This window comes from Capsicum annuum, chromosome 2, assembly GCF_002878395.1.
Source record: "Capsicum annuum cultivar UCD-10X-F1 chromosome 2, UCD10Xv1.1, whole genome shotgun sequence".
NCBI classification, from domain to species: Eukaryota; Viridiplantae; Streptophyta; class Magnoliopsida; order Solanales; family Solanaceae; genus Capsicum; species Capsicum annuum.
Window position 1 is genome coordinate 19,095,029 of NC_061112.1, and position 23,820 is coordinate 19,118,848.

Consider the following 23,820-nt stretch of genomic DNA (forward strand, 5'->3'; position numbering starts at 1 on the left):
CAAATCAATTGATTTGATTTATCTTACTAATTAATAATTAAATCACAATTAAAAGGATAGTCTCTTTAGTTCTTTACTAGTGTTCTTCCCAACCATTCAAGCTAAATTTTGATTATCGAAAATTTGACACTTGTCAAAACTACTTTAATAAATTTCTTTTTGAGTTCATAATACTTGAAAGTTGAGGGCCTTCGACACTATCAATAATAATGGATGAAAAAATGATAGAGCATTGTACAAAAAAAAAAAAAGGCAGTTCGGTGTACTAAAGCTACCGTTATGTGCGGTGTTCGGAGAAGGGCTCCACCACAAGGATGTATCATGATCTAAAATTCAAATGAGTGATGACATATATGATATATCTCAGCTTTACGATTGTCAACCCAAATAACAAAACACAATAACGAGAACAGATAATGAAATTAATAGTTTAAGAACAATGTAAGTCATAAAGTAACTCTTTTATAACAACTTAGGAAGGTTTGAAAATTCATGTAAAAGCCTCTCAAACACTAGTCACTAATACAAGCATCTAGAAATTCAAAATAATATAAATTTCAAATGTCTCAAAGGAAGGAAAAATGATATACAACAAGAGATATGAGAGATCCAGTAAGGCTTCATATATGCTAAGAGTATATGTGGTGTGATGTGTTGCCCATTTTAACCCTTTCAATAGTTGTTATAGAGTATATGTGGTCTGCTGGTATCAATGATTTGATTTTCGAGGAGGTTCGGCTGGGTTTTAGGTGAGTTTCTATTTTATAGTTTTTAAAGTTGAGAAGCTTGATTTTGGTCAGTATTTTCTGCAAATGAACTCGAATGGAAATTTTGACAGCTTCTTAACTTTCGATTTTGGATTAGGGGACCTTTGGTTCGGATCTTGATACTTTAGATCATTTTGGACACATAATTGAATATATGTAATTTTTGAAAAAATATTGAATTTGGTCAATATTTCATCCAAACGACCTCAATTGGTCGTTTCATTGATTACATTGAGTCTGGAATGCCATTTTCAGTAGGATAGCATATTCAATTTGCATTCATGGAATTTCGAATAATACACGAACTTCACGAACCTTTGCATTCACAAAAAAGGATCCCATCGAGTTCACAATAGCCAAAACCATTGTGATCCCGTGATCGCAACGAGTCCTCGCAACCGCCAAGAAAGACCCCTAGGCAATATATAATTCTCATCTTCAATTTTTCCGTCATTTTCACACAAACCTCAATCATTTTTGAAGCCTTGGAGATAATTCTTCTGGGTTTTTCATCTCAAATCGCTCTACATGGCAGCGATTTGGGGTCGTATGAAAGGGAAAGGCGACTCTGTGATAGTTTGAGTTTGTTTTTCGGCCTTGAGGTATATTATGGTCTACTTTAATTATCTATATATGGTGTGATGTGTTGCCCGTGTTTATCCTTCTTTGTTAAGACATCCATCTACTCTTAAATGGTTTGCCTTTTGAGTTTTGAATTGTTGACCATTCTATTCAAAGTTGTACATTACTTATGTGGATGTTAAACATGTGAAGTGGAGTAACCTCTACAATTACGCAACTTAAACATGCTAAAGCTTCGAAATAGTGTTGAAAAATAATAAAAGATCGAGATATATTCATCTTGTAATAGTAGAGAGAAATTTATCGATTCCTAATGTTCATTTGAAATAGTTGCCACATATATCGATTATTTTACAATTATCAATTTATCATTAGTTAAATAAATTGAAAAATCAAACCAACCGACCAGAACCAACAGATGATTTTTATTTTATTTTGATTTGAGTTAGAAATTTAAAACGACTAAATTGGTGTTCCTTTTATTTTAACCAAAAACCAATTCAAATCGGACCACGAACACTCCTAGTCAAGGCAATACTCCAGATCCAATATGGACATTTTGAGTTTTTAGTGATGGAATTTGGCCTGAGCAGTTCCCCAACGACTTTTATGGACTAGTGAATGGGATCTTCACACAGTATTTGGATCCTTCCATTATTGACTTCATCTATTACAGCTGGTATACTCTCGTAGTATGGAAGAGCATGAACAACACTCGATCATGCTTCAAATTCTAAAGGACAGGAAGTTACAAGTCAAGTAGATCATATTATATATAAATGAAAGTCAAGGTTATAGATGTGACCTATGAAGCATACGTGAAACTACCAAATGGATGTAAAATTATTTCTTTCTTTCATTCTCATGCTGTTATTTCCTTCGTAACACGAAGAAAGTACCATAAAAAATCGAAAAACTCAGTTCAAGTCCTCCGAATAAATCATTAAAAGTTTGGAAAAATATTACCTAGACTTCCAATTTCAAGTTTCTGCTTCTTGTTGAACAACTCGACAGGACTTTCACCGTTTTTTCTTGAGGAATCTCCCAAAAGGGAAATTGACGGTGATATTAGCGTTGTTAATAATAACATATTGAAGTGAAACTACCAATCAGTTTCTTGTTTCAGTATGTTCTCACTCAAATTCCAGACCGATTTGTAATGGAACTGTAATATTTTTCTTATTTAATGGTTTAATTAGAACTGGCGCATATTCATATAGGGACATAAAAAGGTAACAAGAAAATAAGCTACTGCTCAACAAGAAGAAAAAAAGAATATCATCTCCGGGAGGAATCAACCGGAACCAAGTAAATACCCAATCGTCGTGTCTAGATTTCAGGGGAAAATCACCAAGGAATTTCTTGACCATCCCAGGCAAAGAACTTGCCATTATCAGATCTCTTTGTATTGTTCATGATGCTGAGGAGCTTCTGAACAGAGAACTCTTTGGTGAAAAGCTTATCTTTTGGAACATTTCTTTGAAATGGTTGAGAGAGATCAGTGTCCACTGTGCCTGGGTGCAACAAAATGCAGATAATTGGATCCTTCTTACGCGCAAATTCCACCGACACACTCTTTGTCACTGCAGCATAAAGACATGATAAGCATGGACCAATTTCACTAAAGGATAAACTGGACCACAAAAAAGAAGGAAAAAAACAAAGGCAGGACGCTGTATCAGCAATTAAATCCTCTGTTACTGCAAAATTTCCAGAATTATATCTGATACGAGCCAAATGGCCATCTTAGCTTTTGATGACATCTTTGAAGGCCACATATCAAGACTTAGTCACCTCGAGGATACAAGAACATGCATGGAGGACCCGTTTTGAGCATACCATTAAGCAAGGCCCTGTGTGGAAGATTGCTTGGAGCATTGAAGAGTTGAGGACTCAAGATTTTGAACAACACTTAATGGCTCACGGTTTTGGTGACCTTCATTAAGGACATTTTGGTCACTTCATGTTGTCCAAATACACACCAAGGCCGCCCTTTGGTCATTAAGGCCATTGTGGTCATTTTTGTCTTGTCTTGTAATAGAATTTAAATTAAAACATGTTAGGATTATTTCACTTAGTTTTTGAATGATGAACATGTGAAAGACCTCTCTCTCTTGAGTGTAACACCCTTAGTGTAGTTTTTAGGTTAGGGCTTGGAATAGCCATTTTAGTGTAGGGCTTGGAAAAGCCGATAGTGTACGTTGCTTAGAAATGGTGGTTGTGAAGGTGAGTTGATTCCCTTAGCGGTCACTGAAATAAGATTGGTGTTTGATTATTGCGACTTTGAGGGTCTCTTCGTTTGATATACGTGTTGGTTCTCATTGTTTCGTAAGATCTTAGGTCATCTTAACTATCCATTTATCTTATTGTATTGTTGTGTTTGTATCTTGTCTTGTTAATCTCGGTTTGGTGTTGTTGTTGCCGTGAGTTGTTCCATTTGTTTCTCTCGGTTTGTCTTGTGTTGTGGACTGATTTTAACATTTCGTAGATCGTTCGTTATCATTTGGTATCAGAGCAAAGATTGATTGCGTTCCTACGAAATCAATCTTGGTCTTGTTAACTTGAAAATAAATTAAAAAGTGTGTTGAAAACTGAAAAATCCAAAAAGAAACAAATCTGTCCCCTTTTGTTTTACCTTGGCCGAAACTTTGGTCTCGGATTTCTTGTGTTTTTTTTTGTTTCTAGTGTTTGGTTCTTGTTCCCTAACACTTATAGAGTCTAGATCTAAATTTTGAGCTAAATCCAAGTTGTTCTTGAATTTTAGAAGATTGTTGTTGTTGTGGACATAAACTTAGCCGTGTGTTGTTGGCATAGTTGTTGTGGATTTGAGTTGGACATGTGTTGTTGTTGTGGATTGGAGGCCTAAAAACATTGTGTTAATGTTGTTGAAAATTGGAGCTTGAAAAATGTGTTGTTGATGTGTAGAGTCCAACTTGAACCATAGAACTTCAAGATTCAAAAAGTTGTGTTCTTGGTGTTCTTCACCATCTTCATTGTTGAAAATTGGAGCTTGAAAAATGTGTTGTTGATGTGTGGGGTCCAACTTGAACCAGAGAACTCCAAGATTCAAAAAGTTGTGTTCTTGATGTTCTTGTAGTTCTTCACCATCTTCATATATTGTTGAAGAAAAAAGTGGTTGTTGATCTTAGAAGTTAAAGAAAGAGAGTGTTAATTGTTGTTAGTCTTGAAAGACATAGCTCCAAGTTTAAGGTATAGTACTTGTGGCTCAAAGACTTTTCCTACACACTCAAAGACTTTACAACCACTTACCAACAACTTTCCGTGTTTTAAGGAAGAAGTACAAGACTTTCTTGTTGCAAGACTCTTAAAATTTGAAAAAGAGCTCCAAGTCTTATAATTCTCTCCCTTAGCCGAAATTCTATCTTCCAAATTAAAATTTGACCAATCCAAATTGCAAGCTGCCACGTCATCAACCTCCAAACATCACCTTAGGCTCAAAATTTCAAATTCTTGGTTTCTTTTCTTGTTTCCTTAGTTTCGTGTATTGATTCTAGAACTAATTAGCAACTAGTAATCACCTACTTAGTTGTAGATTAGTAGTTGAGTCCGTTTTTCTTTCGTGTCTTCGTTACTTGTGTGCTTTTCTCGTTTTGACTCGTCGAACTTTTTTGTTTCAAGTTCGTAAGTAGATTTTCTGTTTTGTATCTTGAGTCGATCAAACAAGAATCTATTCCGACTGCTAAGTAGGATTGACATCTTATTGACTACCAGAGTATAAAAAACTTTCAATATTCGTCGCTCCAATTGTGAGGATCACAAAGGTGAGAGCATACGAGTGTTGGTGAGGAGCTTTTACTACTTATCTTGTTTGTTCATTTTGTAGGTACAAGAAGGTATAATGGGAATGTCTTCGATAGCCGCGGATTATTGTGACTACAACATGGGAGACTATGATTGTAGTGAGGGATTTATGGCTACGAGGTTGTTGGAGATTACAGGGGGCTATGAAAATAGCCAAGATCAAGGCACGGGCAGATTTGAAAGTTACTGTTTTGAGGGAGAAAGTGAGATGAATGAAGTGCCTAGCGCTTATAGTGAGTATAGAGATGATGTAGGGCCTTGTGATGGTTCTTATGATGAAAATACGATGTATGGGGAGTCTTGCACTACCCAAGCGGAACCTAGAATTGGAGTTAGGTATAACCCGTTCATTTGCAAAGTTTATGAGAGTTATGGTGAGAATGAACATGTGGAGTGTGAAAATTCATATTCTTCACCTTGTAGTACTTCTTATCAAGGTCAAAGTGGTGCGAATGGTTATACTAGCTATAGTGGAGGTTTTCCCATGAGAAGAAGACATGCATCTCCAAAGCCGAAGGGTACTCATGTGCCTTACAATGTTGATCCAAGAAAGAGTGTTCACTCCGAAAAGGTGATCATTTGTGGGATACTAAGCTGCCTCATTGTGCTAAATGATGGTGCTATAGAAACTACATCTTTCCATCCATGGTTGACTATGTGGGGTTGATTCGAGAACCTTTACTTGTTCCATACTGCTTGGACGGGTTTAAGGTTACCGAGAGGGTGAAGGTTGTCTTCTCCCAATTTGATTAACATGGGTGTGGTGCGATATTTTTCCCTTGACATATGGTCGTGTGAGCTTGGGTGCCGATTGGTTTGCACAACATAATATTCCAAATGTGCAAAATTGGCCTAACGTTGTAAAAGACCGATGGGGAAATCATCTCATGACGTAAATTATGCCCAAGCCGAAACGAGAAGTGTTCACCTACTCCAATCCGAATGATTATGAGAGACAAAAGACTGAGAGGAGTAAGGGTGTGCAAGGTGGTAATCCGAGAGAGGAAAAGGGAGGGGATTGCCACCAAACCGTGCTAACATTTTTTGTCCTTCTCTTTCTAAGGACATTTGTGTAGGTACCAACATGGCAGAGAAGGAGAGCAAGGCCGAAGAGAAGTTGCCCAAGCTTGTGGAGGACCTTCACACCAAGGTGGGGAAGAACATACTCAAGAACTTCAAGATAAAATAGCTAACTCTTACACTTTTGTGCATGTGAATGATAATTGTGTGGCTAGTAGCCCATTGAGTGTGAGTAGTAGCTTACTTACTTGTGAGTCTAATGATTCTTTGCCTCTTGTTGATGATGTACATGTTGTGAGTGTGGATACACTAGTTGATCTTATTGATGACCAACTTGACTCTTCTTGTAAGATCAATTTATGTCCACCTAGTATTGAAGCCAATATATTGAATGAAAGTACATCGTCTTGCGTAAATGGTGTTGATCAACTTATGTGTGAAAATTGTCCACCACTTAAGGATGTGTATGATGTGATTAATGAATCTCAAGTGAGTGAAGAAATTGAAAAGGTTGGTCAAGGAAATAGGAGTGAACCCGTGAGCTTGTCTTTTGATTCTAATGCTTGCTTAGCTCATAAGGATAATCATGTGCTTGAAACCTCTTTGAAACTTGATAATTACCTTTTAGCGAATGAAGAACTTGCTTGTTCCAAATCTGCCCGCGGGATAGATCATGCTCTCTTTAGATATAATGTCTTGTTTGAAGATGATATAAACACTCTTAGTGAACCTAGTGGTGAAAATGATGGAATAGCTTGCCTTGAAGCTATATACTAACCCATTATAGTGTGACAACATTCCTCCTAAAGATGGAAATCTCTTTTTGAAGATGAGAGTACTCTTAAGGGTAAGGAATGTGTAGTCCTTCTTGAAAACCCGAGGGCAAAGGTGTCATTGACTCCTTGGGGTAACGTTTATAAATGTGCATCCTTGCTTGACACACTTGTACTTAAATTACATGAATCCCAACTTATGGATGTCAAGTTGTCTATTTGTTTGAAAGGAAGAATGTGTATGTGCTTAAATGCTTTGTCTTCATCCGTGTATGCTTTTACACTTGATTCCTTCCTACACTACCTCTTTGCCTATGATGACATCCATACTAGTTTTGGATTTGTTGTATGTAGAGGTAGGAAATTTGTTGGTATGTCCACTTGTGTAAGTGATAATGTTATATGGATCTTGTGGACTTTAGAACCAATTGAAGCACCAACCTTGGTGTGGTCTCTTGAAGAGATAAAAAGGCAATTGTGTCTTACGGCTCATAAGATCCTAATTCTACCTTTTGGATCGAGTGATGCCATTAGGACCTTGTAGCTTCTTTATCTCTTGGTGATTCCTGTGAACAAATCCTTTGTGCATCTTTCATTGAGTTCTTAATATTCAATTCAAAGGATCCTTGGTTATATTTCAAGTATGTGCAACCTTGGCATGATGAATTGATTGTTTATGCTAATCCTAACCCCCATGCCATGAGGATGTTATGCTTGTTTGTCTTTTCTTTAGTTTTGCAAGGTGTGGATTCGAGGTCGAATCCTTTTCAAGAAGGAGAGGATGATACGAGCCAAATGACCATCTTAGCTTTTGATGACATCTTTGGAGGCCAACACAGACTCAAAAACTTGGTCACCTCGAGGATACAAGTACATACATGGAGGACCCGTTTTGAGCATACCATTAAGCAAGGCCGTGTGTGGAAGATTGCTTGGAGTATTAAAGACTTGAGGACTCGCGGTTTTGGACAACACTTAATGGCTCACGGTTTTGGTCACCTTCATTAAGGGCATTTTGGTCACTTCATGTTGTCCAAATACACACCAAGGCTGCCCCCTTGATCATTAAGGGCATTGAGGTCATTTTTGTCTTGTCTTGTAATAGAATATAAATAGAACATGTTAGGGTTATTTTACTTAGTTTTTGAATGCTGAACATGTGAAAGACTTCTCTCTCTCTTGAGAGTGTAACACCCTTAGGGGTCATTTGGTAGAGTGTATTGAAAAACTAATGCATGCACTAGTTTAATGGGTATTACTAATACCTTGTTTGGTATACTTTTGCACCCTGTGTATAACTAATATTTGCATTAGTTATACACTCTATTATGTATTAAGGTGTGTATTACTATTACCTCAAAATTCATGATATTAGCAATGCAATGGATCCAATACATGCATTAACATGATTAAAGATATTATCCCTAAAAAAATTCACATTCTTTCCAACATATATATGGAGGATATTTTTGTAAAAAAAAAAAAGATTTTAAAAAAAATTATTTAATTCATATTATTTTTAATACATCAAACCAAACACTGCATAAGAAAAATACAAGCATAACTAATGCAAGCATAGCTAACACAAGCATTACTAACACACCATATTTTGCATTATTCTTATACACTCTACCAAACGACCCCTTAGTGTAGTTCTTAGGTTAGGGCTTGGAATAGCCATTTTAGTGTAGGACTTGGAAAAGCTGATATTGTACGTTGCTTAGAACCGGTGGTTGTGAAGATGAGTTGATTACCTTAACGGTCACCGTAAGAAGATTGGTGTTTGATTATTGCGACTTTGAGGGTCTCTTCGTTTGATATACGTGTTGGTTCTCATTGTTCCGTAAGATCTTATATCATCTTAACTATCCATTTATCTTATTGTATTGTTGTGTTTGTATCTTGTCTTGTTAATCTCGGTTTGGTGTTGTTGCTGCCGTGAGTTGTTCCATTAGTTGCTCTCGGTTTGTCTTGTGTTGTGGACTGATTTTAGCACTTCGTAGATCATTCGTTATCAATATCTCAATGGTATTCTCAGACTTCATGAAGTACCAATTGATCTTCACACAAAATAAGTTCACTTCTCTATGATATAAGGTGATAGAGAGCAAGTCATTTGTTTACATGGATAAGGTTCGCAATCTGCTGCCATATTGACTATAAGGTTTAGTCCCACATGAGGATTCATATCATAATTCCAGTAAAGACCATTCAGGTACGCAACAGCCCAACTTCAGGATCGTCGTTATTGACTTTAAATCACTACATCACTACTGCATATATGTATCTGACTTACAGGGTTCTGGAGCAACATAAATCAATTTTTAATCGATAAACGGTTAACTAGAGTGGTTCCTTAGTTATGACAGCTCCCCAAACTTGGAAGAAGGGCAGTCAACCACCAAACCACTCCGTTTTAATGGATAATATTATGGTTGGTGGAAGACAATGATGCATGATCTCATAATGGTTGAAGATAGTGAACTATGGGCTATCACCTGTGATGGTCCACATGTTTCAATGAGAGAAGTTGAGGAATGTAAGATTACCAGACTAGTTCCCAAAACTCGACGGGAATAAAATGAAGATGATCGCAAAAAGATTGAAAAAAGTTTCAAGGCTAAGAAACTTCTGGTATGTGGAATAGGTCCTGGTGAATACAATCGTATTTCAGCATGTGAAAGTGCAAAGGAAATTTGGGACTGCTTAAGAACTGCTCATGAAGGGACTAGTCAGGTCAAAGAGTCCAAAGTGGATATGCTCACTACCCAATATGAAGCCTTCACTATGAAAGAAAGTGAAATCATTCAAGAGATGCACACCACGTTCACCTCAATCACCAATGCGTTACATTGTCTTGGTGAAGTTATTCCTCCTAGAAAGCAAGCAAGGAAGATATTGGGTGTCTTGACCGAGTCATGGGAAAGTAAAGTCAATGCCACCTCTGAGACAAAAGATCTCAAAACACTCACTATGGACGAGTTATTTGGAAATCTGAAGACCAGTGAGCTGAAGAACCAACAAGATCAAGAGAAGAAAGAGCCTAAAAAGGAGAAATCCTTGGCATTAAAGGCCTTAAAATCAGTTTCAAGTGAGGATGATAAAGATGTTACTTAGCTCGAAAATTTATCAGGGTTATAAAGAAAAGTAGTAGATTTCAAAAGAAACAAAGCAGCAGCAAACCTGCAGGTGGAAATGATTGTTTGTCACAATGTGGTAAACTAGGTCACTTTATCAAGGATTGCCCCTTACACAAGATGGATTGTTAAGAATACATGAAGTCTGGAGGAGACAAAGGGGAGAAGAAGGACCAGATCCCTAACAAGTCCAAGAGGAAAGCTACGGCAGATTATGTAGTTAAGCAAGCCTTAGCTGCCTGGGGAGACTCACCAAGTGAATTTAGTGAGTCAGAACAACCTGAAGATGCTTCCATGCTAGCTGTAGAAGACAATGAAACAATATATAACTCTCTCTTTGCTCTCATGGCAAAATCTGATGATGGGGTAACTCTTCTTGACATTAAGCAAAATCTGAATGACTATTCTCTTAAAAAGTTAAAAAAGCTTGTAAATGTTTTGATTGATTCTCTATGTGAGCTCACCATTGAGAAAGATTTTCTTGAAGAGAAGGTAGGAAATCTTGAGTCAGAAAATTGCTATAACTATTTAAATCTTTGAGCTAGGAGAACACTCTCAAAAACTGGACTTGGTTGCATAAGAAAAGATCTCAACAAGTCTCTAAATTGGTTATTTGAAAGAAGAAGTCTAGGCTAAACAACCAACTGGGTTTGAAGATATTGATTAAGCAAATCATGTCCTGCAACTGGATAAGACTTTATGGATTGAAACAGGCCCCTAGAGCATGGTACGAAAGACTGTCAAACTTTCTTTCTTTCTTGAGAATGATTTTAAGAGAGGAAAAACTGACAATACTCTATTTCTGAAATCTAGAGGAAAATGCCTACTGATTGTGCAAGTTTATACTGATTATCATCTTAGGTGCAACTTCAGACTCTTTATGTGAAGAATTTGCAAAACTCATGAAAAGTTTGAAATGAGCACGATGGGTGAACTGAGCGTCTTTCTTGGGTTGCAGATCAAGCAAACATCACAGGGCACCATGATTTGTCAAGAGAAATACATCAAAGAACTGTTGAAGTAATTTAACATGAATCATGCCAAGCCCAATGATACTCCAAGCCCATTGATACTCCTACAGAGGCTTGTCCAAAAGAGTCTCACTTGAAGGCGGCTAAAAGAATTCTCAGATATCTGAAGTGAAGAGGGGAACTGGTCATGCTCTATCCTTCACGTGAAAACTTTGATCTCACTAGGTATGCTGATGTTGATTATGCAGGGTACCTGGTAGATAGGAAAAGTACCTCTGAAATGAATTATTTTCTTGGTTCATCTTTGATCTCATGGGGATCTAAAAAGCAAAATTCAGTTGCCCTCTCTATTGCTGAAGCTGAATATGTAGCAGCTGCTTCATATTGTGCTCAATTATTTTGGATTAAGCAACAGCTGAAAGATTTTGGGATAGTGACGGATATCATTCCATTGACGTATGACAAGACAAGTGCTCTGAATATGGCAACAAATCCTGTGCAGCACAAGAAGAATAAACATATTGATGTGAGACACAGTTCACTAGAGAAAATGTGGAGAAGGGAGTAATTTGCATAAAATTTTGCAAAACTGAAGACCAAGTAGCTGATATTTTTATAAAGGCTCTTCACATGAAGCAATTTGTGACATACAGGCTGAAATTGAAGCACATCATTTTTCAGGTGACGAAGATGTCCGAAGCTTGGAGATGGAGTACGATGATTCCATTATATAAGAACAAAAGGGACATTCAAAGTTGCAACAACTACAGGGGTATCAAGTTGTTGAGTCATACTATGAAGGTTTGTGAAAGACTGGTAGAGTTGAGGATCGTGACTATTCCTGAAAATCAGTTCGGTTTCATGTCAGGTCAAGGGAAGGATGAAAAAGTGTTGGTAGAGGATGCCCACATTAGGAGGCGTTAGCAATCCTATTTCCATAAACTTTTGAACGATGAGAGGGACAAAGGTTTTGTGTTGGAGGACTTAGAGCATTCAGAGAGGTGTCGCGATTACGGTTATTGTAGGCGTATCAAGGTTGAGGAGATCAAGGGTGCTATTCGTAGTGATACGAGTCAAGGAGGCATCTTAGCTTTTGAGGACATGAGTAGAAGCCAATACGTAAAGACTCGAGCTTGGAGGGCTGCCCAACCAAGAGAACAAGCTTTGAAGTGTGAACGAAGCCTTCTAACACACCAAAGTTGTCCAAGGGCGACACTCTAAAGCCGCCCCTTTGCGATGGGCTCATTAAGGACCTTTTGGTCATTTTGTGTAATAAGTTTAGTCTAGACTATAAATAGAACCTTTTAGGTCATTTGTCCATAACTTTGATGATATATTTTGAGAATACTCTTCAGAGTGTCTTTGCAAATGTGGATTCACTTGTGACAAGTGTGGAATCACTTGTGTTGGTTACTAGTTTAGAAACGGTGGTTGCCTGGGAATTTCGCTTCCCTTGAGGACTAGTTTAGAAACGGTGGTTGCCTGGGAATTTCGCTTCCCTTGAAGTCTCCGTAAGAACTTGGTGTTACTTACTTGTATGAATCTTTGGGTCTTAATGTTTGATACACATTTTGGTTCTTAGTATTTGTGCATTTGTATGTCATGTTATCTATTTATCTTTATATATTGTTGTATTTGTATCTTACTCTCGGCTTTGTGTTAAAACCGTGGGGTTATTGTTCACCTTGTTATAACTTGTTAGTCTGGTTGTTCACTGAAATTTAGTGTTTCCATAGTTGATTTGTATCATTTGGTATCAGATTCATGCTTGATTTTGTTCCAACAAAATCACTCTTAGGATTGTTACTTAGAAAATCTCACAAAAAATAGTTGTTCTTGTTGTTCTGTCTTGGCCGAAAGTTTAAACTTAGATCTAGGAGTCTTTTGTGTGTTTTGATTGTTTCTAGTGTTAGGTTCTTCTTCACTAACACTATTTGCGTCTAGATCTAAACATGTATTGTTGATGTTCGGGGCCCAACGTGAACCTTAGAACTCTAAGTTTCAAGAGTTGTGTTTTTGATGTTCTTAGTGTTCTTCACCATCTTCATAACTTGTTGAAGAAAAGGTGGTGGTTTGATCTTAAAACAAGGAGGAAAAAAGTGTAGTCTTGTGTTTGTCTTGAAAACATTCCCCAAAAATATACCAAGGAAGTAAAGGGACAAAAAAACTTTCAAAAAGACTTGTTACCAAAAAGGAGAAAGAGCACTTTCCAAGACTAACGAAAGAGAAAAGAACCAACAACCCTTCAAGGGTGTCTTACCAAAAAGGTGCTAGCTAAGACAAGTCAAACCTTTTTGAATGTGAAAAAGGCTCCAAAACTTCTTGTTGTTCCCTTCAAAGCTGATTCTTCACTCATCCAACTTGAAAATTGATCAATACAAATTGGAACAAGAAATTTTTCGAAAAATTTCAACCAACCAAAGGCTGCCACGTCATCCTTTTTACTGTTCATGCAACAATTTTAGGCTCAAAATTTAGATTCTAAGTTTCATTTTCTTGTTCCTTAGTTTCACTTATTGATTCTAATACTAATTGACAAGCTAGTACTCATCTACTAGATTGGAAGTTAGTTTTTAAGTTTGTTGTTCGTGTTTGAGTTTCGTTGTGTGCTTTTATTGTTTTTGTAACTCATTGTAGTTTCCTGACTCAAGTCCGTACATATTTTCTTTGAGTCGTTTCAAAAGAGAATCCATTCCGACCTCGAGCCACAATTGGAACCAAGTAACCTCATTGGAGTATAAACGGGATACCAACACTTGTGAGGCCAATTGAGTGATACTTCAAAGGTGTGAGCTTGAGAGTTGTGAGGCTGATTTTTGCTAACCTTAACTTGTTGTTTGTGTTTTGTTTAGCATTTCTTTGTTAGGTACCATAGCTTCGGGTGAAGGTAGTCCAAGAACTTCGGAAGAGGTAAACATGGATACTTTGTTGGTAGCCATAATGGGTGTTGGTGGCCGAATGGACAGAATGGAGGGAAGGATGAAAGGGATGGAAGGTTCTTTCTCAAGGAGAATGGATACCTTAGAAGTTCGTCTAGATTTAAACCATTCAAGTCCTGAAAACTACCATGCCTCATCTAGTGGACATGCTACCAACGTCTCCCCTACTATAACTCCGAATACACTTCACCAAATGTCCAATCCACCTAGACAAGTCCATGAACCCATCAACCAAGTCCCTACTTAACCAAACAACCGAAACCAAGTCCACCAAGAAGCTCCCCAAAACCGAGAACCCCTTGAAATGCCGAAAGCACCACCAAACCGAAACCAACCAATCCAAACTGATGATGTGGAAGGTGAGGATCCTTACAGAGGTGAGAAGTTAGATAAAGTGGCTCTCTTTGCGAAATTTGTGAGAAATAGGAGAGGAGCTCATGGCGGAGGGCATAAGGGCCGAGGAGGAAGGTTTGGTCCGGCTCCTCATGGTAGAGGCAACTTGGGACACCGTCCTCATGTTCAAGAAGGTCTAGGGGATCAAGGAGGACATGTGGGTAGAGACACGGGTCTCAACTCCATCAAGATCACTCTTCCTACTTTCAAAGGAACTAGTGATCCATCTATCTAGCTTGATTGGGAGCTACAATTCAATTGGATTTTCTAACTGAATGAGTTTAACTCCCCACAAAAAAGCCACACATGCCATTGCTCAACTTGAAGGATATGCATCTGCACTTGGTGGGAGACAAAAAGATTGCAAAGGGCAAGAAATGGCAATCTTGACCTTCCGGATTGGGATGAATTGAAAGCACTTATGAGAGAGTGATATGTCACGAAAAGGAGAAGTTAGAGAATACTGGAGAAGTGGTCAAAACTTATACCACTAGGAGCATAGAAAAGAATTAACTCCCCACAAAAAAGCCACACATGCCATTGCTCAACTTGAAGGATATGCATCTGCACTTGGTGGGAGACAAAAAGATTGCAAAGGGCAAGAAATGGCAATCTTGACCTTCCGGATTGGGATGAATTGAAAGCACTTATGAGAGAGTGATATGTCACGAAAAGGAGAAGTTAGAGAATACTGGAGAAGTGGTCAAAACTTATACCACTAGGAGCATAGAAAAGAAATTACTGAGTGATGCCATGAAAGCCAACAAGTCTGCTACTACTAAAAAAAGAAATGAAGAAATCCACAGTTATTGAGGGGGATATTGATGTGGTTGATGTGGAAGAATATGTTGAGGAAGAGAACATGGATTTTGATGTTGTTGTTGCAACCACCAAAAAAAGAAAGGAAGCAGAGGTAACCAGACAGACCAGGTCCTCAGGGACAAAGGCCAAGACCCCTGCTCCTAAGAAACACCTCTCAGTAAAAAGAAAAGTGTCTGAGGGACCTGGTCTTGCACAAGCAAGTCGGTCAGCAGGAGGATAACAACAACAACAACAAACCCAGTGTATTCCCACCTAGTGGGGTCTGGGGGGGGGTAAGATGTACGCAGTCCATACCTCTACCTCTGATGAAGTAGAAAGAAGAAAGATTTAATAGGATGTGAAAGAAAAGAAAGATTGATTTTTTGAAATCTCAAAAGTGTTATTAGGAGAAATTCTTGAAATTCTTGATATCCCTATTAATGGGATCAATTGATGGGATCAGGTCTGTGAAGAACCCAGCAGCCCTCAGTTGAGTTCATGCAAACAACCTCAAAGGTTGGAGGAACCTCTACTGCTGGAGTAAGGAAGAACTTTTTGAAGGGGCAATTTTAATTGTTGTTTGAGTTTGCGAACAAGGTTTTACTGCCCAAATCTGAGAAAAGGATAGTGGCATCTGAAGTAGACCTAGTCTTTGAGTAAGTTTGAGTTGATCAACCTACCAACTCTTATGATTGAACACATGCATAAGATTATACATGTCAAAGATGAAAGATATGGAATGCCCTATGGGTACTTCCTGAACAAAGTGTTCAATCATTTCAAAATTGTGTATGAAAAAGGTGTGTCTGGAACAATGAAACGAATGTTCACATTGAATACCTTAATTGAGAATTGAGTGTGTGGAGGTAAGTGAGAACAAGTCCTAGGTTTCTGAGCTAATTGAAGTGCAGGAGAAGTTGAATGAGGAAGTCGAGGAGTTAAGGGTGGCTTTAGAACTAAGGAGGCTGAGATATCACATCTCAAAGTAAAGATACATCAGTTGTTTTCGGAGGGACATGGTGCCTCAGATGAGTTGAAGGAGGAAAATGCAGAGTTGAAAGCCCAAATCGCTGCTTTAACTGGAGATGTCAAGGGACTTACTGATGAGGTTAAAGACCTTACAAAGCAGCTCCTCAATGCTCATGCTGCTCAAAAGTGCCAGAATGGATATGCTCCTTAGATCTCTTGGCCCCAAGCCCCCTCCATCTTAACACTCCCACCCCCCCTCTTGTGATGTTCCCAAGTCCTTCCTGTGTGAGCCTCTCTTCTTGTTTCTATGCTGTTATGATCAGTTCTTTATATTTTTTTTAATGATGGCTATGTATGGTACTTGTCCAAATTGATGTGAATGGAATTTTTTTTATGTCTATCATTTTTCTCTCTTAATGAATTGTTCATTCTTATTAGTGTTACCCTAGAGACCATGAATTAACTTGATTGAGTTTATTGATTATCTTGATATACTGTTTTTACTTTTTTATGATGCCAAAACGGGAAAGATTGCTATCACTGAAGTAGTCTGGTTCGGGGACCTGGTCCTTGTGTGACTGAAGGATAGTAATTGGCGAAAGGGGGAAGCTAGTTGATAGAAGTGCACATTGATAGGGGGAATGCAAAGTTCTTAAAACATGGTTTGTCATCATCAAAAAAGGGGAAATTGTTGTATTTAACTTCGATGATGACTTCCAGTATATTTAGGGACCAGGTCCGTCGAATATTGACTTCATGAGGAATGCTATGGGACAGCTGTGCACTGCTGCACACTGTACTAATTTGTCTGGTAGTACGATTACTGTGGAGGTGCGCAACGTACAACACGGGACACCTGGTCCAATAGAATGCTTATTCGATTGGTCCCTCATCATATAAAAGCAAAGATGTGACAAATTGTCACAAAAGAAATTTTCCCAGAAACACAAAGTTGCTCTCGCTATCAAGAAATAGAAAGTTACTCGTTATTAAGGACCTGATAGTTTCCATATTTTATTTCTTGAGTCTTTGGGTGTTGTTCAAAAATAGTGGTTTACTCTTGTAATTGTGAATAACAATCCTTCCTGAATATGCTCAGTGTTGGCTTAAGTAAAGTTACCTAGCATCAATCGACTAGAGCTAGTTGGTTGGTGGAGGTGTGGCAGAGTTGTCGCATTTGATTGTAATAGAGGTATTACAAGTGATAGGATTTAGAGTTAAATCCTTCTTGAGTGTGCGTGAGTCCGTAATCGCTTGGTTGCTTGATTATAGTGAAGTTTGGAGAAATCCCGTGAGGACAGGTAGTGATTTTTTCCTCCCTTGAGCAAGGAGGTTTCCACGTAAAATCTTGTGCTGTTTGTTTCTGCAAATTTCGTTTTAGTTTGTTTATTGGAAAAATCTTGTGTTGTTTGTTTCTGCAAATTTCATTTTAGTTTGTTTATTTCAGTTATAGGCTCGAGCAATGGAGAATGAGTTAGACTTGAGACTTGATTTTACATGATATTAGAGTCGGACCCATTCAAATCTTTGTGCACCGATGTTGGGCCCCATATTATATTGTCCAAACTCCAGTTAACAAGGTCTGGCATGCGGGGGAGTGTTAAGAATCTCACATCGAAAAAGGGATGGGTAATTGGTCTCCTTATATGGACGTAGGCAATCCTCCCCCATGAGCTAGATTTTGAGGTTAAGTTAGGCTCAAGCTCCATTCTTTACAATTAGCACCTTTTTAGTCTATCAACAATTTACACATGCAAAATTTAATCAGAAAGGAGATTATCTTCAACAGCTATTAGTTATGTTTTCCTATTTCCCTGTAGGCAGTTATTAGTAGTAACGATGCACTTATTAGCAATAAGGATAACTTATCTATTAATTATATTTTCCTATTCTTGTAGCAGTTATTAGTAGTAAGAACATTATTCCTCCACTTTCTCATTCAGTAGGAGGAAGTAATTACCTTGTTATTAGATGGGTGGTTAATCCATCAATCTTGTATTTAAAGTTATTTCAATTCAACGGAAAGGTAGGCAGAAAATTATCCAGTTTTTGAGTCCTTTAACTCAAGAATTGCAGGTTCTCTTAATGAACCAGCACCGTAGGTCAAAAAAAGTAAACCTCTTTTCGGACTCCTAATTCAGTCTACATTAACTCTGATTTTTTCTAGCAACATCCCATAACTAGATCCATAACAGGGGACCGTAACAACTTGGTATCAGAGCCGGGATTTATGGAGAACAGATTCGATTGATATCAACTGACAAAATTGGTGAACTTATCCCTAGAAGAACGTGCAACCAATTTTTTTTGAAACTAGTATCTAAGAATGTGCAACCAATGAGCCAGACAAGAAGCAATAAATGCTCGCTTGGATGTCCTCTCAGGGGATTTAGCAAATCCGAAAGTCAATTTTGAATCATTTGAAAATACCCGTCAAGATCGAGGTTGGAAAGGTAAAACTAGAGTGTGGCAGGAGGGTCAGGATCTGAAGCAGGAAGCAATTCCATCATTCCTCGACATACTAAGTTGGATTTCCCACGATTTAATGGTCATGAGGACCCTTTGGGATGGTTGACCAAATGCAAACACTTTTTCAACACTAACAAACTCCAAAAGAAGAAAAGGTTGTTGCTTCTTTTCATTTGGAGGGGAATGCACAACTTTGGTTTCTTCAACTAGAGATAGAAATGCTTCAACCGACGTGGGATGAATTCAAACGCCATTGTAACCACTCAGAAGTCAAAAGTTGGATAATTGGCTAAGTTACGCCAAATTGGGTCTATGGCAAATTACCGAGAAAAGTTTGAACAGATAATTTCGCGGGCTAGAACACCCACACAGTCACAAAAAATTGAACTTTATATTAGCGGTCTTGTTGATAATCTAGCAATTGAGGTAAAGTTGCATAATCCTCTAGATTTGGCCACAGTGATGAGTTTATCATGGCTTTATTAACAAAAGGAACAACCCATTTGTTCACAACTGTAAGATGCCTACAGATCAAAGACAACAGATTTCTCACCTCAATAACATCTCAAATACCAAATCAGAAATGGAGGAAAGACGACTTGTGGGACTATTTTAATTGTGACAAACTATTCACTTGGGGCCATCAGCGCAAGAAATTACTTTGGATTTAGTTCATTGACGATGAAGAAGAATTTGCTGAAAGAGCGAGAAATACTACTACTTTCCACACTTGGCACTTGAGGACAAGCGTGATTTGAAGGAGGAGAGAAATGTTAGCACCCTTTTAGTCTATCAACAGTTTAGGCATGGAAAATTTAATAAGAAGTAGATTATCTTCCGCAGCTGTTAATTATGTTTTCCTATTTCTCTGTAGCCAGTCATTAGTAGTAAGGATAACTTATCTATTAATTATGTTTCCTATTTCATTGTAGCAATTATTACCAATGAGGAGGTTATTCCTCCACTTTCTCATTTCAGTAGTAGTAGGAAGTTACTTCCTTGTTATTAGGTGGGTGGTTAATCCATCAATGTTGTATTTGAAGTTATTTGAATTTAATGAAATGGTAGGTAGAAAATTATCCAGTTTTTTAGTACTTAAATTCAAGAGAATGCAGGTTCTCTCTAAGCGAACCAAAAAAGAAAACCTCTTTCCAAACTCCTAGTTCAGTATATATTGACTCTGATTTTGTCTTGCAACGTCCCATAACTTGATCCATAATAGGAGACCATAAAACACATACATGCCTACCTCATATGATGATGCATACTAAGCTTACACACCAAGTATCTACTTTGGTCCTACTCAAAATGAACCCTTTAGACTTCAAGGTTTGTCTCCAAACCTCCAATCTAGTGTTACTACCCGAGTCCCATTAATTAGTACTATATTATGCTAGGTGGAGAGGGGAGGGCAGAGGTGGGTGTGGATTCAAGGCTAGGTGTTCGGGCTGGTTCGATGAGGGGTGGGAGAGGGAGGCAAGAGGCGAGAGGTGATAGGTTGAGGGTAGGGTCTTGGAATATTGGGACCCTTCAGGTAAGTCCGTTGAGTTGGTGAAGATTCTCAAGAAGAGGAGGATTAATATTTCGTGTGTGCTGGAGACTAAGTGGGTAGGGTCTAAGGCTAGGGATGTGGATGGGTACAAGCTGTGGTACTCAAGTAGTGACAGGCGTCGAAATGGAGTGGACATCTTAGTGGATGAGGAGCTTAGAGGGCAGGTGGTGGAGGTTAAGAGGATCAGTGATAGGCTAGGCTGATGACGGTAAAGTTGGTCGTTGGGGGGTTTACACTGCATGTGAGTAGTGTTTATGCGCCCCAGAGCTTGGATGAGGAGGTGAAGGCGAGATTTTGGAAGGCTTTGGACGAGGTAGTGAGAAGCGTGCCTAGCTCGGAGAAGATTGTTATAGTGGGGGACTTCAATGGGCACATTGGGACGTGTCCGGGAGGTTATGATGATGTGCACCGAGGTTTTGGTTTCGGCGATAGAAGTGGTGAGGATGCTTCCCTGTTGGACTTTGCGAGGGCTTTTGGGCTGGTGGTTGTGAACTCGAGCTTTCTGAAGAAGGAGGATCATCTGATTACCTTCCGAAGCGCTTTAGCCAAGACTCTGATAGACTTTCTGCTGCTTAGGAAGGGGGATAAAGTTCTATGTAAAGACTATAAAGTCATTCCGAGTGAGCATCTTTCGACTCAGCACAGGCTTCTGGTGATGGACTTGTTTATCAAGAAGAGCAGGAAGAGTAGGGTCGAAGAGGGTCAACCTAGAATCAAGTGGGGTGGTTTGACGCCAGTCAGTGCGCTGAAGATAGGGGTGAGGGTGGCGGGAATGGGGGCATGGGAGTGTAGGGGGGATATGGATGGTATGTGGGATAAGACTGTCAGCTGCATCAAGGAGACGGCTAGAGAGGTGTTGGGTGTCTCGAGGGGTCGGGCAGGTTGACATAAGGGGGACTGGTGGTGGAATGAAGAAGTTAAGAAGAAAGTGGAGACTAAGAAGGAGGCATATGTTAAGATGATCGAGAGTAAAGATGAAGAGGAAAAGCGGGAACAGGAAGGCTTACAAAGTGACAAGGAAAGAGGCTAAGTTAGCTGTTACGGCTGCTAAGATAGCAGCTTTTGAGAGCTTGTACGCAGGGTTAGAGGAGAAAGGCGGGGAAAAAAGGTTGCATAGGCTTGCTAAGGCTAGGGAGGGAGGGGTCGGGACCTCGATCAAGTGAAGTGCATTAAGGGCGAGGACGGAAGAGTTTTGGTGGAGGATGTTCACATCAAGAAGAGATGGCAAGAATATTTTCATAGACTTTTAAACGAGGAGGGAGACAGAGGCATTGTGCTAGGGGAGCTAGAGCGCTCGGAGGAGAGCCATGATTTCAGCTACTGTAGACGTTTTAAGTTTGAGGAGGTCAGAGAGGTAATTCGTAGGATGCGAAGGGATAGGACGACGGGGCCGGACGAGATTCCGGTGGATTTTTGAAAGTATGCTGGTGAGGCGGGTTTAAGGTGGTTGACAGATTTGTTTAACATCATTTTCAAGACTGCGAGAATGCCTGAGGCGTGGAGATGGAGTACGAAGATTCTGTTATATAAAAACAAGGGCGATGTTCAGAGTTGCAACAACTATAGGGGTATTAAGTTGTTGAGTCCTATGAAGATTTGGGAGAGGGTGGTCGAGCGGAGATTGAGGAAACTAGTGTCCATTTCGGAGAATCAGTTTGGTTTTATGCCTGGTCGCTCAACGACAGAGGCAATCCATCTGGTGAGGAGATTGGTAGAGCAGTATGGTGAAAGGAAGAGGGATTTGCACATGGTGTTCATCGACTAGAAGAAGGCGTATGACAAAGTCCCTAGGGAGGTTCTTTGGAGATGCTTAGAGGTGAGAGGTGTTCCGGTGGCGTACATCAGAACTATTAAGAACATGTATGATGGAGGGAAGACTCGGGTGAGGACGGCGGGAGGTGACTCAGGGCATTTTTCGATCGAGACAAGTCTGCATCAGGGTTCGACTCTGAGCCCTTTCCATTTTGCGGTGGTGATGGACGTGTAGACGCGGAGTATTCAGGGTGAGGTGCCTTGGTGTATGTTATTTGCGAACGATATAGTGCTGATTAATGAGACGCAGGGGGTGTGAATGAGAAATTGGAGGTTTGGAGGCAAACCCTGAAATCTAAGGGGTTCAGGTTGAGTAGGTCCAAGACGGAGTATTTGGATTGCAAGTTTAGTGACTCGAGTCAAGAGGATGAAGTGATGGTGAGGTTAGATTCCCAGGTTGTTTGTAAGAGGGATAATTTTAAGTATCTTGGGTCTATTATCCAGGGGAATGGTGAGATTGATGAGGATGTCTCTAAACGTATTGGAGCAGGGTGGATGAAATGGAAGCTCGCGTCGGGAGTGTTGTGTAATAAGAAGGTTCCCCTTAAGCTTAAAGGAAAATTCTACAGAGTGGTAGTCCATCCGGCCATGCTGTATGGAGCGGAGTATTGGTCAGTCAAGAACTCCCACATCCAAAGACTGAAGGTAGCAGAAATGAGAATATTGCGATGGATGTGTGGACTTACTAGAGGGGATAGAGTTAGGAATATGACTATTCGAGAGAAGGTGGGAGTGACTTCGGTGGAGGATAAGATGCGAGAAGGAAGGTTGAGATGGTTTGGGCATGTGATGAGAAGGGGCACGGATGCCCCAGTTAGGATGTGTGAGAGGCTAGCCTTAGATGGCTTTAGAAGGAGTAGAGGTAGGCCAAAGAAATACTGGAGGGAGGTGATTAGACATGACATGGAGCAGCTGCAGCTCACTGAGGACATGACCCTAGACAGGAAGGTGTGGAGGTCGCGGATTAGGGTAGAAGGTTAGGGCGAGTGTATGAATTGTGGCTAGGTGTTAGGAGAGTGAGTGCGTATCCGGGCAGTAATCCCAGACCTGTGTCCTTAAGTAGGAGCCTTTAGCCAGGTGAGTTCGGGTGGGGTGGGTAGGTGGGTGTCCTAGTTCTTATTTCTTATTTCTTATTTCGTACTTCACTGATATTTATTTCTATTATTTCTTATGTCCGAATGCCAACCTTTCCTGTTACATGTTCCAATACGATCTTGGTGTATTATTCAAGATTCTGAGCCGGGGATCTATCGGAAACAACCTTTCTACTTCTTCGGAGGTAGTGGTATGGACTGCGTACATCTTATCCTCCTCAGACCTCACTTTGTGGGAATATACTGGGCCTGTTGTTGTTGTTGTTATATATTATTTGCTAATAACATACACCAAGGCACTTAACCTTGAATATGATGTGTTAATTTAGGTTGCTCGGACTCTCAAAAATGTTGTTGCACCCGTGTCGGATCCTGATACAAGATCGACAAGGAAGACACGAAAACATACACCAAAATAGTCAACGATTTGAAGAATCGAGGATCCCCTTTGATGACCTCTCTCGGACTCGGATTCACAAGAAGAACAAGAAAGGAAATGATATCAAGAGTAAAACACACTAAAAACAACAACACTTGATGAACAAGATGCAATAACAACAACACACGGTTACAAGACAAGAACACAAATGAATTACACTAGATATAGACAAACGATTACAAGAAAGTAAAGATAGATAGATAGACAAATGAAGATGTAATATTAACAATCCAAAAGCTTATTCCACTCTTGGACCTTTAATATCACACACAACCTAAAC

At 39.3% G+C, this 23,820-nt stretch overlaps 1 protein-coding gene across 1 annotated transcript in view; it reads right to left on the reverse strand.

The window, feature by feature from the left end:
* Positions 1 to 2,502: 2,502 nt before the first annotated feature.
* Positions 2,503 to 23,820, reverse strand: part of LOC107858447 (C-factor) — a 34,939-nt gene continuing 13,621 nt past the window's right edge. Inside the window, exon 6 of the mRNA XM_016703106.2 lies at positions 2,503 to 2,932. Coding sequence (XP_016558592.1) covers positions 2,697 to 2,932 — 236 coding nt within the window. The 3' untranslated portion in view covers positions 2,503 to 2,696. The remainder of the gene's footprint in view (positions 2,933 to 23,820) is intronic.